At 31.5% G+C, this 20394-nt stretch overlaps 1 protein-coding gene across 8 annotated transcripts in view; it reads right to left on the bottom strand.

Annotated features, from left to right (window-relative positions):
• Positions 1-228: 228 nt before the first annotated feature.
• The window catches only part of LOC129804648 (E3 ubiquitin-protein ligase Nedd-4), a 47820-nt gene continuing 27654 nt past the window's right edge, over positions 229-20394 (bottom strand). For 4 of the 8 annotated variants that reach the window (XM_055852169.1, XM_055852170.1, XM_055852173.1 and 1 more), the window contains exons 6-12: positions 13296-13495; positions 10352-10463; positions 9638-10022; positions 6382-6858; positions 3801-4270; positions 566-735; positions 229-498 (exon numbers count right to left, since the gene is read on the bottom strand). In XM_055852169.1, the coding sequence (XP_055708144.1) occupies positions 396-498; positions 566-735; positions 3801-4270; positions 6382-6858; positions 9638-10022; positions 10352-10463; positions 13296-13495 (1917 nt within the window). In that variant the 3' untranslated portion in view covers positions 229-395. The remainder of the gene's footprint in view (positions 499-565; positions 736-3800; positions 4271-6381; positions 6859-9637; positions 10023-10351; positions 10464-13295; positions 13496-20394) is intronic. The other 4 variants (XM_055852175.1, XM_055852174.1, XM_055852176.1 and 1 more) reach the window with 1 other exon arrangement.

Here is a 20394-nt window from a genome sequence, read left to right as displayed (position 1 = left end):
AAAAGGAGTAACTGCCAACATTTTCGAAAATTCCCCATTTACGAATTATTTAGTTTTCGAATTTCGAAATTAAACAGCAGACAAATTCCTTAAATGCATTGGGGACATTAACTAGCCAATTAGCAAATATACAATTTTTTTTTTTCATTTCACAATAATCGAGAAAAGTTCCAAAAATTTTTTTTTATCAACATGTTTAGCTAAAATAAGCAATTTTCCTTCATAGACTTATTTTTTTTTTGGTCAAAAAACTGTCAGATATTTTGTAAAGGGAAAAAGTTGGGAAGAAATCTTGGATAAATTGTTAAGTATATATATTAACTGTGTAAAAAGTCGTGTGTATGCTTAATTTAAATTTTCCTCCTGAAACAGAACAAAACTGCACTGAAATGTCTTTAGTCAACGCCAGCAAATCCTTGACTTCCCTCAATGGCTTTAATAAGTTTATCCTTGAGCTGCAGATAACTCTCATAAGGTGGCAAGTCCAAACGATTGAAACTGCATCGGCACATGAATAAATCTTTAAAAATCTGAACAAAGAAAATCTCAATCATTGCAAACTTACCATGTGTGAGCCCTTGGGAAGTTCTCTGGATTTCCCCACTTTTCAATCGTGAACATCTGCGGTCCATTTGACCCGTACAACTCCTTGAAGCCATTCATCGGCACCCGAGATGTCCCAGTCACAAATTGCAACAGCCTCGCTCGCATTTCATTTGAGAAAGATAAAACAGCCTGCGAACAAATTAAATAAAACATATTCTCTCTCAGAAACCGCAATTCCAAGGTTTTCAGGGCAATACAATGCAATAAAAACTGCAATATATTTGTTCTAGATATAAACTTATCACTTGCTCAAATACTCTGCATTTTTTTCCATCTCTCTCAACACAAACTTTTTTTATCAAAAATAAATAGAAATTCTGTAATTCAAAATCAAACAATCAAAGTTTAATGAACCACTCGAAAGAACTTCAATTGGACCTTGAACCAGTTCACAGTGATGATCAAAATTGTGAAGCTAATACAGAAGAAAAAAAAATAGTACAAGCATGTACTAAACTACAATAATTTCAGAAAGGGTGCGTTTACAGCCGGAGCTTTTGTCTCAAAAAGTGCTTCGGCTAAAAAATGTCGTTTATATTCGAAAAATTCGAACAGATCTTCGAATTTTTATACAAAAAACCGGCACTAGCTTAGGGGAGACCGGGGCAGAATTGGCCACGTATAATATTAAGATACACAGTTAAAAAAAAACAACGTGTAAAACAAATAACTTGTAATTTCCAAATTATCACTTGAAAAATTGAAAATTTTAATTTTTAGCACTAGGGTAAATTAAGCTAATTCAAAACCTGCTTCAAATGGAAATTTTTCGCTACTCCAAATGGAAACGCCACTGTTTTCATGATAAATACAGTACTAAATTACTATATTTATGTATTTTCTATACCACAGTTTCATTATTTAGTTAATTTTGTTCTAAATAAAGCGAAAATGCATTCATATTCACAAATTTAAATTTGTTAATTTCTCAGAAAAATTAAAAGTGTACCTTTTCACCATCGAATTTTTCATCGATCGACCATGTTTTTCAATGAAAAACACAATAAGGTGACTGTTATTTATTCGTTTCGTTTAGCATTTAATGTTATATTTCTGGCTAATTTTAGTTAAATTAAGTGCTAATCTTTATTGTTAATGGTACGTGAGGTTTTCAAATGAAATTATTACCTATTTCGTGAAGAAAAAGGGTTTTTCTGAAGTGTCTTCAAATGCTTCAATAGGAAACCCCGGAAATATGAATTTTTTTGGAGAGATTTTCTTATTGTTTTAGATGGGAAAGGAGAAAAGACCAGGAATAAGAACAAATCCTGCACTCAGGAGCAACTCAACAAGGTTTTGAAAGCCTTTCGTCGCGGTTTCACTTACACTGTGTGTCTCCAATTAGAACCTTTCCCTTGTCTCCATTTGGATTAATATGTTTCCAATAGAATCATTTTATCTAATCATCTAATCTAATCTTTATATCTAAAGAATTTTCACTAAACCGTAACAGGAGCAAATTTATGTAATTCTCTTCAGAAAAAATATGAACTTAATGCGTTGAATCTTTTGTCAAAGTTAAAGCGTCTGGAAATGGTTTTGAATTAGGACATTTACCCTATAAAAATGGTAAATTTTGCGTAAAAATTAATTTGTGTAAAAATTTTCCGTGTAATTCAAAAATGTAATTTTTATCACTATTCAAGTGTAACAGTGTCGCTAAAAAAGTTGTTAATATTCTACTGCATGTAAAATTTTGTGCGTGTAATCGAAGATGTGAGATTTCAAAGAACGTTTTGTCCTGTTAAACTTCCTACTATTGAGGGTTATGATGTTCCGGGAATCGGGAATAGATAATTTCAATTAGGGCGCTGCCAATAGGGCACTCCGCTATCCGTGGAGATTTCCACGTCAATCCCGTTTTATACAACTAAGTTTCTTTCCATTCACAGAGCATATTGGATCTAGGACACTGAGAAAAAAAGAGGGTGCGATTTACTATTCTTCCTGAGAACTTTAACACTTTTTAGGTGTAAAAATATATCAACATTTTTTAATGTTAATTTACACCTTTTTTAAGGGTAAAATTAACATGAAAGGGGTAACTTTAACCCCTAATGCACCTAAAAAGCATAATATTTACACCGATTTTTGATGAATACTTCTGGGTAAAATTAACATTTCCGGAATGTTATTTTAACTTTTTCGGATTTCTCCCAGTAGTGGAGATACACAACGAGATAAAACAGAGCTTCAGATTCAGATACAAAAGGAAAGGCTAAATAGCAGGAAGGAGTTCCTGGTGGAATAGAAGAATTATCAAAGGAGTAAATGTGCCCCAAAGTTAGAGGCAGTTAGGTGTATTATATTCGTCTTTGACTTTTTTTAAGATCACGAATATGTTCCCGGAATAGCCAATTTTGATTTTTACTCTTCTCTCTACTAAAATGACTAACATATCTTTTTTTTATTTCCAGATTTGCCACCCTGATGAGGTCATTTTCATAAAGGATTCATGTCCATAAAACTAAATAAATTGGAAAAATAATGTGAATAAAAAATTATAGAAATAGTGTAAAAAAAATTACAAGGAAATAAAAATTACACATTTGAATTACATGTTTTTTTCTATTTTACACACTTAAATTTACACATTTCTCAATAACACATTATATACGCAATGAAAAATATCTTTTGGTGGCTAATCTAACCCGGTCTCCCCTACAAAAAAAATTAAGAAATACGAGAGTAAGAGGCTAGGAGTTCCTCAGTGATTATGATTTTTTCTGAACAAAGGAAATACTGAAACATTTGGCACTCGAAACATTTCGGAATTAGAACAAATATTTCAGCCACCACACGAACGAAACAGGAACTACAAATGTCTTTTCTTTGGGGTTTTGAAAGCTATCTTCAATTTTTTTTTCTCTTGAGAAAAGTCCAGCTGTAACGCATTTCAGAACTATTCTCTTTAGTTTTAGTACAAGTCAGGTGTTCTGAAATACACATTTTAGTACTAGTTCTAATACACATTCTAGTACTAATTTGACTGATTTCTTATTGGTTCCAAAACATTATCAACCATTTAATTTTATCAAACATTATTTTGCCTAATGATCTACACACTAGAAAAAATGAAGTCCATATTGAAGCAAATTGCTTATATTTATGTAAGAAAAACATAAATATGAAAAAAAAAACAAAGACATAATATAAATATCTAAAAAAAAATGTATAAACAAAAATGTACTCACCCTCCAGAACCACTGGACAATGACGTGATTGGCGTAGTAATCGCCTTTGTAGAGTGTATTCTTTTTCCAGTCTTTGACATCGATGTTCTGAATGCCGCACATCAGCAGCTCAAGTTCATTCTCATCGAATATCTTGAGACTATTGAGTGGCACGACGGATCCGAATCCCTCCTGATACGCATGCATCTGCTCTTTTACCCGAGACACAAACCGCCACTCAATCACTAACCGAATGTACTCGTCCTTATTCTCATTCGTCACATCGATGTTTGCACCATTCGGCTTGAGTTCGCGCTGATTCGTGGTGCCGAAGGTCTCTTCGTCGATACAGAAAGTGAGCATAAGTTCACTGGGATCATTCTCCTTGATCCACAGCAGTGAATTGTAGTATTCCATATCGACAGCCTCCATGTCCTTCAGGTCAATCGGTTTCTGCAGCATCATCTTGTAGAACGGCCGAATAAAGAAAGCTGCGGACGTAAACGGTTTTGTAAAGAGCGATCCAGAACATTTTTGATAACCGATTTATTATACCCATTCCTTTTTATTTATTTACTTCCTATTACCCAATTTGTTTCACATTTCGCACATTGCTTAATTTTCAAATGTGAAACTTTCACGAAATATACGAAATTATTAGAGAAATTAATGAAATTTTAACTTGATAATTTGAAATTCTAAGAAATGTTCAGTTTACAATCTAAAAATTTATGAAAATTTAATTTTAAACATGAAATTTAACGAAATGTTTAATTTATTGACTTGAAATTTTATGAAATTTTCAATTAACGACAAGAAATTTTCAGTTTGACTTAAAATTTTATGATTTCTGTAATTTACGGCATGAATTTCTATGAAATTTTGAATTTGGAGCAATAAATTTTATGAAATTTTCAATTTAGGGCAATAAATTTTCTGAAATGTACAATACACAATATGAGAATTTATGAAAATCTTATTTAAAACATGAAATCTTATGAAATGTTCAATTTGTGACTTGAAATTTCCAATTAAAGGTATGAAAATTTACGAAATTTTCAATTTAGGGCAATAAACTTTACGAAATTTATAATTTAAGGCATGAAATTTTATGAAATGTTCAATTTTTGACTTGAAATTTTATAAAATTTTCAATTTAAGGAATGAAATTTTATGAAATGTATAGTTTACAATCTAAAAATTTATGAAAATTTAATTTAAAACATGAAATTTTATGAAATTTTCAATTTACAGCATGAACTTTTATGAAATATTTAATTTAGGGCAATAAATTTTAAGAAATTTCCAATTTAAGGCATGAAATTTTATGAAATATTCAATTTATGACTAGAAATTTTATGAAATTTTCAATTCAAGGCACGAAATTTTATAAAATGTAAAGGTTACAATCTGAAAATTTATGAAAATTTATTTTAAAACATGAAATTTTATGAAATGTTCAATTTATTGACTTAAAATTTTATGAAATTTTCAATTTATGGTATGAAATTTTATGAAATTTTCAGTTTATGACTTAAAATATTATAAAATCTCCAATTTACGGCACGAACTTATATGAAAATTACAGTATATGACTAAAAATTTTATAAAATCTCCAATTCACGGCATGAATTTTTATGAAATTTTTAATTTAGGGCAATAAATTTTATTAAATTTCCAATTTAAGGCATGAAATTTAATGAAAAGTACAGTTTACAATCTGAAAATTTATGAAAATTTAATTTAAAACATGAAATTTTAAATTCTGTGCATAAACTTTATGAAATTTTCAATTTAAGGCATGAAATTTTATGAAATGTACAATTTACAAATTGAAAATTTATGAAAATTTTATTTAAAACATGAAATTTGATGAAATGTTCAATTTTTTGACTTGAAATTTTATGAAATTTTCAACTTACGGCATGAAATTTAATGAAATTTTCAGTTTATGTCTTCAAATCTTATAAAATCTCCAACTTACGGCATGAATTTTTATAAAAATATCTAATTAGGGCAATAAATTTTATTAAATTTACAATTTAAAGCATGAAATTTTATGAAATGTTCAATTTCTGACTTGAAATTTTATGAAATATTTCAATTTAAGGCATGAAATTTTATGATATGTACAGTTTACAATATGAAAATTTATTTAAAATTTGAAATTTTATGAAATTTTCAATTATTGACATGAAATATTCAATATATGATACGAAAATTATTGAAATTTTGATTTTATGATACTTATGTGAACAATACTGACAATGCAAAACATCACGTAAAGAGACTGAAGATTTAAGAGAATCTTTTGACAAAAATCGACGATAAAAACACTGTTCTTTTTTGAATAGCGATGTCCAAATGTAGACCGAATACAAATAAATATAATTAATCAACATTCCAGTTAGTTAAATTCATCTCTTGCCACTCAAATTGGTTTCAATATAAAAATTTATCTTTTTTATATTTCTGTGAAAAAATTTTAGAAATTTTGAATCCTTTCATGAAATTTTGTGAAATTTCACAATTTTCCAATGAAATTTTGATTTTCAATTATTCCCACATTTTAACAAAATTTTATAATGCATAAAAAACTTACCATCCAATAACTTCCCATGGTAGACAGCCATTCCAGCCACTCGTCCAATGAATTTGAAGTAATTGAGATGTTCTTCATTGCAGAGTCCACTGAAGGGATTAATTTGCAGCGTATAGTTGTCCATGGCAGAGTATTCGAAGAGTCCGTAGTAAGGATTGAACATCTCTTTGGACAGCAAGAAGAACCATTCTCTTGCCAGTCCGCCATAGTCCAATCCAACCTCCCCCTCAAACTCCACCCAGAGCTTCGTCTTGAGCAGATCGGTTTTGGTGACGGAATTGAGCACGCGATACGAATCCTCAAAGATAGACCCTCGTCGGACTTTAATCTCAAATTTGTTGGGAACACTTGTTGGCTTTCTCAGCTGACTCTTGAAGTATTCATACTTTTGTTTATAGTCCCTCGAATAGGGAACAGCCTGTCCGGCAATATTTGGATTGGACAATCGTGGATCTTCCCACTGAGTTATTCTTGTGTCTGAACGAGCAAAAATAAAATAGAAATGTGACTCATTTACAAAATAAAAAAAATAGTATTAAGTTTAGCAATATTCGATGTACGATTAGATTGCGAAATTGTGAGTCATTTTGGGAAGAAAGTCATTGAAATTCCAGAGGTACTTTTATTATGAAGTGATAAGCTATTATTAAGCCACCTACAGACACGTCACACTTTATCAAATAGTCATTTATCAAAACGATATTTCGAAATTATTAATTAAGAAAACCCTAAATCAAAGTAATTTTGATATTTCTAAAAAAGTATTTTTGAAATCTGATATTTTATAAAAATTTTCTAAAGAGTTGATCAGTTCAATTCAAATGTTTTCCAAAATGAAACGTGAAAAAATAAATTAATTAATGTTTTGAAAACTTTTCAATTAAGTATCTTCATTTTCATATTTTTAAATTATTTGAAAATTAATATTAAAACCAATTTAAAGACCTCAGACTAAGGATCAGAACTACGACGACTTCCTAAAATATCTACCTAAAAATTAGTTTCAAGATTTTTCTTATATAGAATTATTTAAAACTTGTTTTAAAAAACCTGAAAATTAAATGACTTAAAAACTACAAAAATAATAAAAATAAAAAACAGCAAATTGATAATTTAAAATTATTAAACAATTTCAAATTGAAGATTCATTAAGAGTTTTAAAAAAATTTCCTATAACAAATTTAAAAAATGTTCGAAAACTTTTCCAATTTAAAAAAACACAATTTTTTTTTATTTTCCTGTAAAATATTTGAAAAAAAACTTTAATAACCTTTTCAATTGAATCTCAGGAGAGTGTACTGAAAGCTTTTCAAGATATACAATTGAATACTAATTGAAAGACTTCCAATTGAAATGATTTGATAACTTTTCGAATTAGGTCCTTGAGAAGCCTTTTTAAATTAGAAAAAAAGAGATGAAGAGTATTTTGAATGATTTCAAAAGTAAGCTTTCAAATCTTATTTAAAGGCTTTCCAATTAAAATAAAGACTTTAAAATAAAAAAGCGAAATTATTTGAAGGCTTTTCGAATTAGGCCTTTTGAAAAACCCTTCGAAATTTTCAAAAAAAAAAAAATGGAGGTTGGAGCGTATTTGAATAATTTCAAATTGTAGTTTCCAAAGCTCATTTGAAGGCTTTCTAAATAATTAGAGTGCAGGCTTCAAAATGAAGATGCGAAATCATTTGTAGCCTTTTCGAATTAGGTCCTATGAAAAGCCTTTTTAAATTTAAAAAAAAAACGAGATGAAGAGAATTTTGAATGACTTCAAAAATAAACTTTTAAAGCTCATTTAAAGGCTTTCTAATTAAAATAAAGACTTCAAAATAAAGATGCGAAATTATTTAAAAGCTTTTCGAATTAGGCCTTTGAAAAACCTTTAGAAGTTTTCAAAAAAGAGATGGAGAGTTTTTTAAGTAATTTTAAAAAGCTTTCGAAGATCATTTGAAGACCTTCTAATTAAAGTTTGAAGCCTTTAAATGTGAAGGTAGACTTTTTGAAATAGGCCTTAGACTAGCCCATTAAAGTTTTTAAAACAGAGAGTATTTTGAATAATTTCTAATTGAAGCTTTCAAGGCTCATCTGAAGGCTGTTCAAATAAAATAAAGACTTCAAATTGAAGAAGCTTAATTTTTTAAATGACTTTTCGAATTAGACCTTTGAAAAGCCTTTCGAAATTTTCAAAAATATAGGTAGAGTACTTTGAACTATTATAAAAAGCTTACAAAAGTTCATTTAAAAGCTTTATAATTAAAATGAAGGCTTCAAAATGAAGACGCGAAATCATTTAAAGGCTTGTCGAATTGAGCCTTTGAAAAGCCTTTTGATGTTTTCTAAAAAAAAAAGGAGGGTGAATATTTTGGATAATTTCAAATTAAAGCTTTTACGCTTTTTTGAAGGCTTTATAATTAAAATAGAAGCTTCAAAAAAAAAGATGCGAATTTATTTGAATGCTTTTTGAATTAGGCCTTTGAAAAGCCTATTGAAGTTTAAAAAAAAGGGATGAGAAGTATTTTGAATAACTTTAAATTGAAGCTTTAAAAGCTCATTTGAAGGCTTTCTAATTGAAATAGAAGCTACACAAAAAAAAAAAGATGCAAATTTATTTGAATGCTTCTTGAATTAGGCTTTTGAAAAGCCTATTGAAGTTTTCAAAAAAGGGATTAGAAGTATTTTGAATAACTTTAAATTGAAGCTTTCAAAGCTCATTTGAAGGCTTTCCATTTGAATTGAAGGCTTTCCAATTGAAATGAAGACTTCAAAACGTTGAAAACTTTTCAAATAGTTTTCCAAAAGCCTATTGATTTTCAAAAACAGAGTTAAAAAGTATTTTGAGAAGTTTCAAATCGATATTTTTTTATACTCACTTAGCTTTTTAATTGATATTAAGTCTTTACAATGAATTTGCGAAATTCTTTTGAATAGTTTCAAAATGAGGCTTGGAAAAAACCTCATTTATACTGACTTTACAAATACAATAAAGTCTTTAAAATTAATTTGGAACATTATCTGAAGACTTTTCAATGGAAAATTTCGTTTTTTGAAAAGCTTATTTTAGACTTTTCAAATTAAAAATCTGAAAATTAATATGAAAATTCTCAATTAGAGATTTCAAATTCAAACATGTAATTGGAACTTTGCAAATTGAAAAATCAATTGCAAACTTTTCAATTAAGAGATTTGAAAAGTTTTTTTCAATTACGAAAACTCTGAATTAAAAACCTGGAAAGCTGCTTTTACAATCAAAAAATTGACTTACTGTGATCAATGTAGAAGATCCTTCCGTCGGAGTGAACCCTCTCCTCCCATCCTTCCGGCAGTGGTCCCAGATCATCTTCCGGTTTCCGACTAGCCGGAGACCTTCCAGCTGCATTGGGCATCGGACTGGCCCTTCCAGTGCGCGGATCCACCCACGACGTCTTCCTCTCGTTGTGATCGATGAAGAATATCCTTCCGTTGGGCGCCACTTGCATCGACCAACCAGGCGGAAGGCCCGTGGTGTCCGGATTGGACGATGCTGTGGTGTCAGGTGAAGATGTGGCTGAGTTGTCCTCCGTCGAACTCTGTCTCGACTGAGGCGTTGACGAAGAACGTGCCTGATTATTAGTTCCAGCTCCGCTGTCCGATGTGTCAAGATCTTCATTCTGAAACATAAAAACCCAAAAAAACCGTTTGGGACTTTGCAAACAAAAACTTCACTTTGCAAAAAACACTTTGCATTTCACTTTTCTTCAAAAAGTAACTACAGCATCTCAGAAAAGCTCTCAATCAAGCGAAAAAACAGACATTTTTCTACCTGCAGAATTGCCCAATTTAACACAAAAGAAATAATAGACAAACTGAAGAAAAAAAAACACAAATAAAATATAGAATTTTGGAGGACAAGGACTTGGCTTATTTTTTCCCAGAAGAATTTTCCTCTTGGAAAAATTAGAGATTGCCACTGAGATTCGCGACACCACGATTTTCTCACCTCACTGTTACTGTGCTCCTCATTGTTCTCCATTGAGTTTCTATTCCTGGCCAATACCCTGTCACTTGGCCCACTGCTTTCCCCCTCGTTGGCCACAGGGACAGTGGCTAATCTATCATTAGAGGAAATGTCAGTTAAGGCGAACTCTAAGGGTTGCTATTCAGAAAATTTGCATACCTCCATTACAGATCTAAATAAAAATGGATTTTCGATTTAAAAACAATCCACTTTGCACTTTGTAATTTAAATGTAAAGTGCAAAAATACCAGGATGAACAAAAAAAATAATTTTGTTCAGAAATTTTGATTTCTTGCTTTACGATTTCAAATTATGAAGACTTTGCATTTTGAAATATTTTGAAAAGTAAATTTGCAAAGTTATTACAAGAACCATAACCAAATTTAAAAAAAAAATCCTATGTGATTTTTAAAAAGTTAAATAAACCAAAAGTACATTTTTAAAACTGAAAAAATCTAAAAAAAATCGAAATAATTAATAAAAAGAAATTCAATCAAAAAACAGTTACAATATTTTATAAGAAATATAAAAAACAGGCTTTGCGAAATTCTTTCGCATCATTTATCATTCACCGGTTCTCAACCGATTTAAATCGATTCATAAATCACATAGATTCTACAAATAGTTTGAAGAGTAATAAAAATTATAATTGAAGAAAATTACTTATCGGTAAATAACCGGTTCATAACCGATTTAAACCGACTTATAAATAACGCAAAATATTTCCCAAAATACACCTCAGGAGTAATTTAATTGAATTTCGTATAAAAATCATTTATCGGTTAAGAAACCCGTTCATTACCGATTTAAAACCGATTGGAACCGCTTCAGTTTCGTCGGAAATTCCAAGACCTTTCCAACAACCCCAAACATGACACCATTCGCTTGATAAATACGCTCTCTAGTGTCTTTTTGACATTCGACCTTGAAAAACCGTTATTAGGAATGATTTAACGGTATTTTGGTCTAAGGACGAAAAGTCCGCCTGGATAATCTCTAAAACATATCCAAAAAATCCAAAAATCATTGGGTCGACTTACGAGGGGGGGGGGTCCCCCAAAGGTCCCAAGCCTCTATCTCTAACCGTTTGGCCTCTAGAGCTGATGATTGACAGCCGAACGAACAGACGGACAGACAGACAGACGGACAAACAGCTTGACGACATTTCTCCGAAATCGTCTGAAACGTGAAGATTTGTTGACAAAAGTGGTCTCCGGGGGGGTGGAAGGTGGAAATTTTGGGGGGTGAAAAAATCGAGAGATTTATATACTTCTCTCTCCGTAGAGTTCGAGCAGTGAAAAATCACTGAAAATGGATTGACTGGAAATTTAACCCTTGACATTTTGCATCAAAAAACAGCGTTCTGATCATAAAACAACATTTTAAAAAGAAAATTTGCACACACAGAAAAGAATATTTCGTAAAATTGTTTGTAAATATTTGTGAAGTCCTACTATATACTTACAAAATGATCATAAATCGCGTAACGATCCACAAAAAAATTCGTAAAAGTTTGTACTGTTTTTACAAATACTATTTGTAACATTATAACTTGACGAGCATTTTTGTTCTTTTACAAACATCGGTAAGTATATTTTTGTTTGTGTGGCAAAACTTTACAAACAAATGACAAAACTTTACAAACATTTTTCTGAGCGTTAAGGAAATTTTACAAACAAATGTTTGTAAAATAATAAAAAATGCTCGTCAAGTGAAAATATTGCGAACAAAGTTTGTGAAGAAGTACAAACATTTACGAACTTGTTTGTGAGTTATGAGATTTACGAGCATTTCATAAGTGCCCTTTAAGAATGCACAAATATTTACAAACCATTTTACGAAATGTATTTTTGTGAAACAAAAACCAACATGAGGATATTGATGGGGAAACCGGAAATCGTCGGGAAATGGGATCTCTCAAGGAAAACTCATCAACTTTTCTCAAAGCTTTCGGGTCAGGCTCCGAGCCTTCATCAGTGACTGGAACAAAAGAGAGAGAGCCATTCTTTATTCATACTTTTCAAGTTGGGAAAAAAGATTTATGAAAAGTATGAATAAAGAATGGCTCTCTCTCTTTTGTTCCAGTCACTGATGAAGGCTCGGAGCCTGACCCGAAAGCTTTGAGAAAAGTTGATGAGTTTTCCTTGAGAGATCCCATTTCCCTACGATTTCCGGTTTCCCCATCGGTGCTCGCTGGGTATTGTCCAAGTTCTCGAGTTAAATTTACGATCTTCGACGGACGAGTTAACGACGGTTACATTTAAAATAATTTTGAGGTCATGTATGTATGTGTGTTCAGCAATAAAAAAGAATTATCCTGTGATGTTTTTGTTTAATAAATGAAAAATAATAGCATAGAATTCTGTAATTATGTCTTTTTAATCTTCTTTAAAACTTTTATTTTAATTCTACAAAAAAACTTGTATTATATTTTCGAGACGTTGAACAAATTCAAAAAATCCATCCGAATTACGAAGCGGACATCTGTTATATTATCTAAGAGAACTCTAAAATCGAAAGGAATGGATCCCCTTTCTAAATTGATCCTTTCATTATGAAAGTTAATACAGAAAGCTTTGCACTTTGCATTTTAAAACTTCAAAATTTAAAACTTGCCTACGTCTATTCGTATTCTAAATATTTCTTTTTTAATTTCAAAAATACTGTTTATGTTTCTTGCAGGGTTTTAATTTTTTCAAAATTGCAGTGAATCTTTAAAATTTTCAATAATAGAAAACTGTGCACTTCGCACTTTGCACTTTGTATTTGTCCAAGTTAAAATTTGCAAAGTCTGAATTAAGATCTGTAATTTCAGTGGCAAATTTCACAAGTAACCCTTAACACAGTGAGCATCTCTGCAACTGTTGCAGAGACGGAGAAACAGAGTCTGGGACAGGGATTTCAACAGAGAAGCCATCAAACGAACCTGGAAGGTGGAGTTGGAGCATGCCTCCTGGTTGCTCCTCTCCTGTGAAGTTGATGATTGCGAGGAACGCCAGGAGCTGGTCTTGTTGGACGTCCGGTGGTGCTGTGATTGGAACTTATGGAACCCGATCGATTGAGATCATTGAGTGAAGTCACCGAACCCATAAATCCCATCTCTGAGCTCAAACTCATATTATCTCCCTTTTATCGGTCATTTTATTTTATTTTTTGTGCATTTTCCATTTAAAATAACCAACGTTTTTATTTCCCACGGGGCACAAACACAAGAAAAATATGAAACAAAGTTAAATAAAACTATCAACATTTAAGAATCCTTTACTTTGAAGCAAGAAAACAAAAAATTAATTGAGAAAAAAAAGAAGAAATGGATGAAGAAGCCAAGGACAAGTGCGAGAAGAGACAATTCAACACAAAATGCTGGATTAATTTTTTTTTGGCACACTCTCAAGCCTTTCAAGCAATACTTTTCTGATAACTTCTATTTTTTTTTGTGGAGGAGAAGAATAATCTTTTAGCCCAAATAAAAAGGTGAAAGCAAATGTGTGTGCGTGTGCGGACAAAAGATAAGTTTCAATTTTCAGGCAATTTGCTCAATAAACAACATTATTTCACATCTAAATAGCACATATTGTAAAGTCATCTATCATTCTGCATCACTTCCATTTTCATCCATAATTAATTGTCAATAGCAGCAATTATCAGTTAAGAGAGACGACTCAAAGACATGTTTCTCCTGGAAACAATCACTTAGAATATTGTTCCTGCCTTCGGCAATTAAAATTGTTCCCCTTTTGATTAATTTTCCAGCAATAATGGGGAATTCAATAGCCACATATATGAAGATATCTTGCAATTAAATTGCTCTTTAAGACGCATTGATTTAAATTTTAACCAATTTAATTTCATCAAGTTTCCGGATACTAACTCGGAATGCTTTTAACCCTTTAAGGACGAGAAGGGGAGAAGGTCAAAAATCGAGGGTAAAAAAAATCATTTTTTTTTTACTTTTTAGAGCAAAATACACCTTTAAAATGTCGAAGGAAAAAATTCATTTTTGGGTCACGGGTGACCCAAACGTCCTTAAAGGATTAAATACAATTAAGTCCTAAAGTTAGAGAACGTAATGGACATAATGGATGGGCTCACTATTCACTTCCGAAATTTGATTCCCCAAAAGTGTCTTGACTAAAAAGTAATTTGCAAAAAATGTTGTTGATGTTCAAAGACTCAAACCCAATTTCGAATTTCGAAAATGTATTAAATTTCACTAAAAAGCTAACAAAAGACTCGTTCTGTGATTATGAAGTGTTTTAATAAAATGGAACAAGAATAGTAAGTGGCGTTGCTTAGGTCTCGTGAATTGCATCGATCGTTGTCGTATCTGTATTTGTTTTGTGTCTGCATTTGGTGCAAGCTACGATACAAACGTCACCTCTTGCGTAAAATGCTGACACAAAAGAAATGCTCAATGCAACCGACGACATTTAAACACTCGAACTTTTCGAAATTCGAACATGAAATACTTCGGTCAGGAAATTCGGAATCCCGAAAGCTAAAATCCCGAAACCCAAAATATCAAATGGTTAAAACCCTGAAACGAAGGATGATTATGTTGTGGAATATTTTCCTAAAACACTGAAAATTTCCTTTTAAATAAAATAAGCATGGGTGCAATCGTGTGAGTAGCTAGTTATGATACTCTTAAGATTTCGAGATTTTGGCTTTTCAGAATTTTGTCGTACGGTATTTTTGTCCATTCGAGATATCGACCCATTCGGGATTTTCACCTTTTCGGTATTTTGGTCCTTTCGGGATATTAGCGTTTGGTATTTTGGTTTTCGAAACTATGACCGAGACCCTTCCAGTCACTTTGCGGAATTATCAAGAAATGAAATTGTCTTGGTTTTGGATTTTTAAACAGTTCTTCGAATTTCTTAAACTCCACTCGACAATGGTAAGAACGGGTATGATTACAGCCGAAAATTGATTCTCCAAAAGCGTCAAGGTAAACAATCTTTCTGCACAAAAAATGTCGTTGATGTTCGAAACATTCGGATTCAATTACGAATTTTCAAACTTAATTTTCAGGAATGAAACAGAAATATTGGAAGCTTCTTTACAGATTGTCATCACAACAATATAAAAACTGAAATATATTGCGCGAAATTCTGACATAATACTTCAGCCACCATACGGACGAAACGAGAAGTAAAAAATGCCTTCTTTAGTTTTTGAAAACAATTTTCAAATGTCTTTTCTCTTGAAAAAAACTCCAGCTGTAAGCTCTCAAAATGCAGAAATTTTTCAATAAACGCAATAAACTGACAAAAAATGATTTATTGATGAAATAAGGCTGTATATCTTCTAAAATGTTGCCCAATTGGTCTATAAATTTAACCTTATCGATAACGTTCGAATACAAATATTTAAAGCTGTTGTATAGTCCTGTTTGTTATATTATGTAACCTGGGCATCAATCAATAAATTATTATTATTATTATTATTATTATTATTATTATTATTATTATTATTATTATTATTATTATGTGTCCGCTTCTGCGAATGCTCTATAGAATTTTAGTAGTATTTTGCAAAGCCTCTTGGTCGAATAATACTAGAGACATGGCATTTAAAAATTTGTGAACTTTAATTAGTAATAAAGAGAAAAATTAGGTTGAACGTCAACCCCATCTATGGTGCATTTTTGAAGTTTTATTCGAAAGTCTATACCAAAAATTAAATCAAAATAATAATTAGAATAGGATAAATTCCTTTATCTCAATTTAAGGATTAAAAGAAAACTTAGAGCTGAAAAATTACATTTTTCAAATATTAGAAAAATCCGTTAGTTGAGACACAAACCAAAGTTGCAAAAGATTACAATAAACGATTAAATTTTACTTTGCTGCATTCAAATCTTGACATTTGATTGAAAAACTCTCACATTTCAAGAATTTGATATTTAAAAATTATTTCGAATATATTTCGTTTTTTTTTTTAATAAATATTAATGAAGTATTACGAGTATTACAACTTTGTGTAAAACGATCTTAGTTTCAGAATTGAAGCTAATGTTTTTGATACTTGTAAACCAAACTCAATATTGATGTTTATCTTCGAATGAACACCGTTTGCCGATAAGGACATGTGTTCAAATTTCGTATTCCAATACAGACTAGGGTGTCAACAGGTCCTGACACGAATTCTTAAAGTGTCAATAGGTGTTCCTTTCACCCTATATGTCTTAAAACGAGTAATTTAGTGAATTACAGAACTTTCCGAAAAAATTCATGTTTAGCTAAGACACGCAATAAACAATCTAATACATTTTTTTTAATATTTTTCTGAACCTGTAGGTTTTTCTCGAACAAAAACGACAAAAAAGGTTACTTTAAATGAAACGAATCAAAGAATTGTCGCATCTCGTCGAAAAATAAGAAAACGTTGATTATTAAAAGATACTCGGTTTGCGTCTCGGCTAAGTTTTCGGATTTTGCAATTTATCCATTTTGGGTTCTAAATTGCAATCAATTGAAAAATATGTCATGGATTTAATGAGGAAGCACTTTTTAAAATATTATAAAGGAGAACAATTAATAAACTAGATTGTTTATTCAGTGTGAGCAATTGCTTACGAAAAATATGACAGAACTGCTGCTGACACACGAAATTTCCGATCGAAAAATTCCAAAGAAAGGAACTGTAATAAGTCATTTACACTTAAGAATAAAATTCATGCGAGCTACTCATATATCAGGACACTCAATGGGTCAAGTGTTAGAGCACTAGCTATATGATGCAAGTGTCCCGGGTTCGAGTTCCCTTTAGGTCACCAGGAATTTTTCTGGCATTAAAGGTGATCGGATTGCATTCAGTGAGCTTCACTGCACTTGATTCCATGGACATGAGACTGACAACCTCATTCCGTACAAGAAAAAATAATAATGCATGTCTAGAAATCCCCTTACGGGAAGGCCTTGTTCTTTCATGGAATGTTGTGCCAGCATTATTATTACTATTATTATTATTATTATATTGTTTATGAGAAACTACTTTAAAAAAGATCATAATGTGAATAGAACTCTTAAATTGTTCTCATGTATTGAGATTGTTCATAAAATCACAAGACTTTCAAATGCTATTGATTATTTGAAGTGCAATAATTTGACAATTTGTGACACAATCGATACTGATGTTGATAAGATATATCTATCATTGACGTAAATACCAATTGTGTTCAATATGCAGACAATTACACAGAAAAATATATGGAAAAAATACGGTAAAAATTTCCATTCTAAAAATGTATTTACTCAAGACACCAACATTATCAAAATTGTTTTTAGGAAATATTTTAAACAGATTTTAACCTTAATAGCAAAAATATTAATTTTAATAACTTTTCTGGAGTAGATATAAATATATTTTCACTTTTAATGTAGTTATGCGTTATATGAATCATTGTAAATTAACCCACCGAAAAAAATGGTTTGTGTCTTGGAAATATTTAAAAAAAATACTCTTGCAACGTCTTAGCTCATCTTCATAATAAAAATTAAATAAATACTCGTCCAAATCGTCATTCAACGAAATTATCAACTCCAAAGGGAAAGGTTAAACTCTCCAAAGTGTTTATTGAGCAATTGCCGAAGATACTGCAAAGCCAAGCTCTCTACTTCTTTTTTTTACCAACTGCGGAGACTCTCTGAGCCCCTCAGTGGCCTCTTCAGCAATTTCATCCTCCTCATCATCGCTAAGTTCAAGAGAAGGAGGACAGCACATTTCCTCCTGCGAAAAATCCTCCAAAAGTGCCTCATGTACAGTGAGAAGGACATCATCGTTTGCAAACAAATCCTTAACATATGCAGAAAAATAGCCGTGACAAGTTTATTTTGCCATGCGACGAAACAAGATAATTTTTTTTTGTTGAGATACATGCAAATGGAATGGAGAATTATACGACAGACGAAGGTGAGAGTCAAATGAGAAGAAACAACATTCATCAAATTGCAAGGGGTTCATATTTTTGGAGATTGGTCAATGTCGAATCTTAAGAAGTCATTATCGTAAATATTGCAGAATATTTTGATAATGTACTCTCAATTTGAGATAAATCCAAAAATCCTTAATTATTTTTTTATAATGTGCTCATCGCCGTCTTAGTAGTGATTTGAACCTCCTGGACAAAACGTATAAATTATCATGCACTGAGAGAAATCCGAAAAAGTTAAAATAACATTCCGGAAATGTTAATTTTACCCTGCAGTATTAATCCGAAATCGGTGTATATATTATGCTTTTTAGGTGTATTATGGGTTAAAGTTACCCTTTTTCATGTTAATTTTACACTTAAAAAGGTGTAAAATTAACATTAAAAAATGTTGATATATTTTTACACCTAAAAAGTGTTAGTTATGAGAAAAAAAAGTTAATCGCACCCCTTTTTGCTCAGTGTGGTAGTCGAGAGGATCTCTAGAAAACCTTGAATAGGGGAAGGCCTCGAGGTTTCGCACACACTCTGGCTTCGAACACTTCATATCTTTCGAAATCCTAACATCGTGAAAAATTGTTTAGATTTTATCAAGAATCTCGAGTGCTTAGATACAGTTTCTGGAGCATTTAGAGAATATTCTTAACTGATGTATCAAATTATTTTATTTAAATAAAGATTTCTTCAAAGATTATGTTGAACCTAACCTCAATTAGAAAAGGATTCAGTAGTAAATACGCATTACCTATTAGTAATTTAGTTTGTTCAAACACTATTTTTAATTCATTTAAAATTCTGGCTAACACAAGGTACATTGTCCATTCTCTTAAAAAGAAAAGGGACAGATAATCCTAACCGGCTTATGTAGGCGAGATTCTTAATGTGAACTAACTCGAAATGTACGCAAATTCGATTTAGAGTTGAAGTTGGGAGACGCCATTCAGTTATCTTGAATAAAATTCGTGAAATTATACAAATTTTGTATTTAAACCAAAATATCAAGGATTTGGATGAACTGGCACAAAAGTAATATATGGGTGAAATGTAGACCAGAATGTTCTCTATAATTTTCCCATAGAACATGATCTCATCGATTACTCAGAAGTCAAGATAAGCGAGGTTGTTTGTTTCTGACCTCGTTTTTTCGACCATAGCGCCCCAAGTGTTCGTTTTTGAACTTCAACTATATCAAAGAATTGTTGTATTTTGTGAGACTTTTCATTTAAAACCCTATTTTAATTGTCTTGGTCGAGTAGAAGCAGTCAAATTGGCACCTGAGTGGTTTCAAAGCGTAATTATGGGAAAAATCAATTTTTTCACACTTGAACGGCAAAATCGGAGAGATAGCGTAGTCTGACCGGATAATGATGTATAGACGAAATGTAGAAATGAATGTCCTCTACAATTATGTCGAAGCAATCATCAAAATCGGTTAGGCACGTGTCGAGATAATTGAGGTTATGTGATATTCAAATTGGTTTTTCGACTGTGGCGCCCCTGGTGTTGGTTCCACGAAGTTCAAATGTTCTAGAAAGTTGTAGCATTTGATGAGATCTTTCGTTTAAGCCCTCACCCATCAAAATCGGTCAAATAGAACCGGATATGATTTTTTAAATTCCGTGAACTTTGACCCCTCATATCTTCGGTTCTATTATAACCACAGCGAACCCACGCCACGTTTTGTAAACGTCCTAGACCCGACTACAACACTCTAAAATTTGATTAACTTGCACTGTGGCATTTTTGAGAAAAATGAGTTTGAATTTGATGAATTTTTGACGCTATCACAGCGCCACCTGTGGTGGCTTTTTGAACTTTCATTTGAAAGTGCTCATGGAGACGAAACCAAAAACCCAAAATTTAGGTCAAAATGTAAATTAGAACCGGAGATAGAGGCCGGTCAATTTTCGAACTTTGACCCCTTATAGCTCGGGTCAGGGGTTATCGATCGCCTTAAGTATTTTTTTGTTTGATTGGTATAATCAGCGGCTACAACATACTAAAATTTCAGCCCGATGCACAATGGAATTTTTGAGTTATTTAACTTAGAAAATTGAAAAATCTAAATTAAGGTTACTACTTAGAAATG

The sequence above is a fragment of the Phlebotomus papatasi genome, chromosome 2, assembly GCF_024763615.1.
Source record: "Phlebotomus papatasi isolate M1 chromosome 2, Ppap_2.1, whole genome shotgun sequence".
Classification (NCBI taxonomy): Eukaryota; Metazoa; Arthropoda; class Insecta; order Diptera; family Psychodidae; genus Phlebotomus; species Phlebotomus papatasi.
Note: the sequence above shows the minus strand (reverse complement) of the source record. Positions and strands in the feature narration are given on the sequence as shown.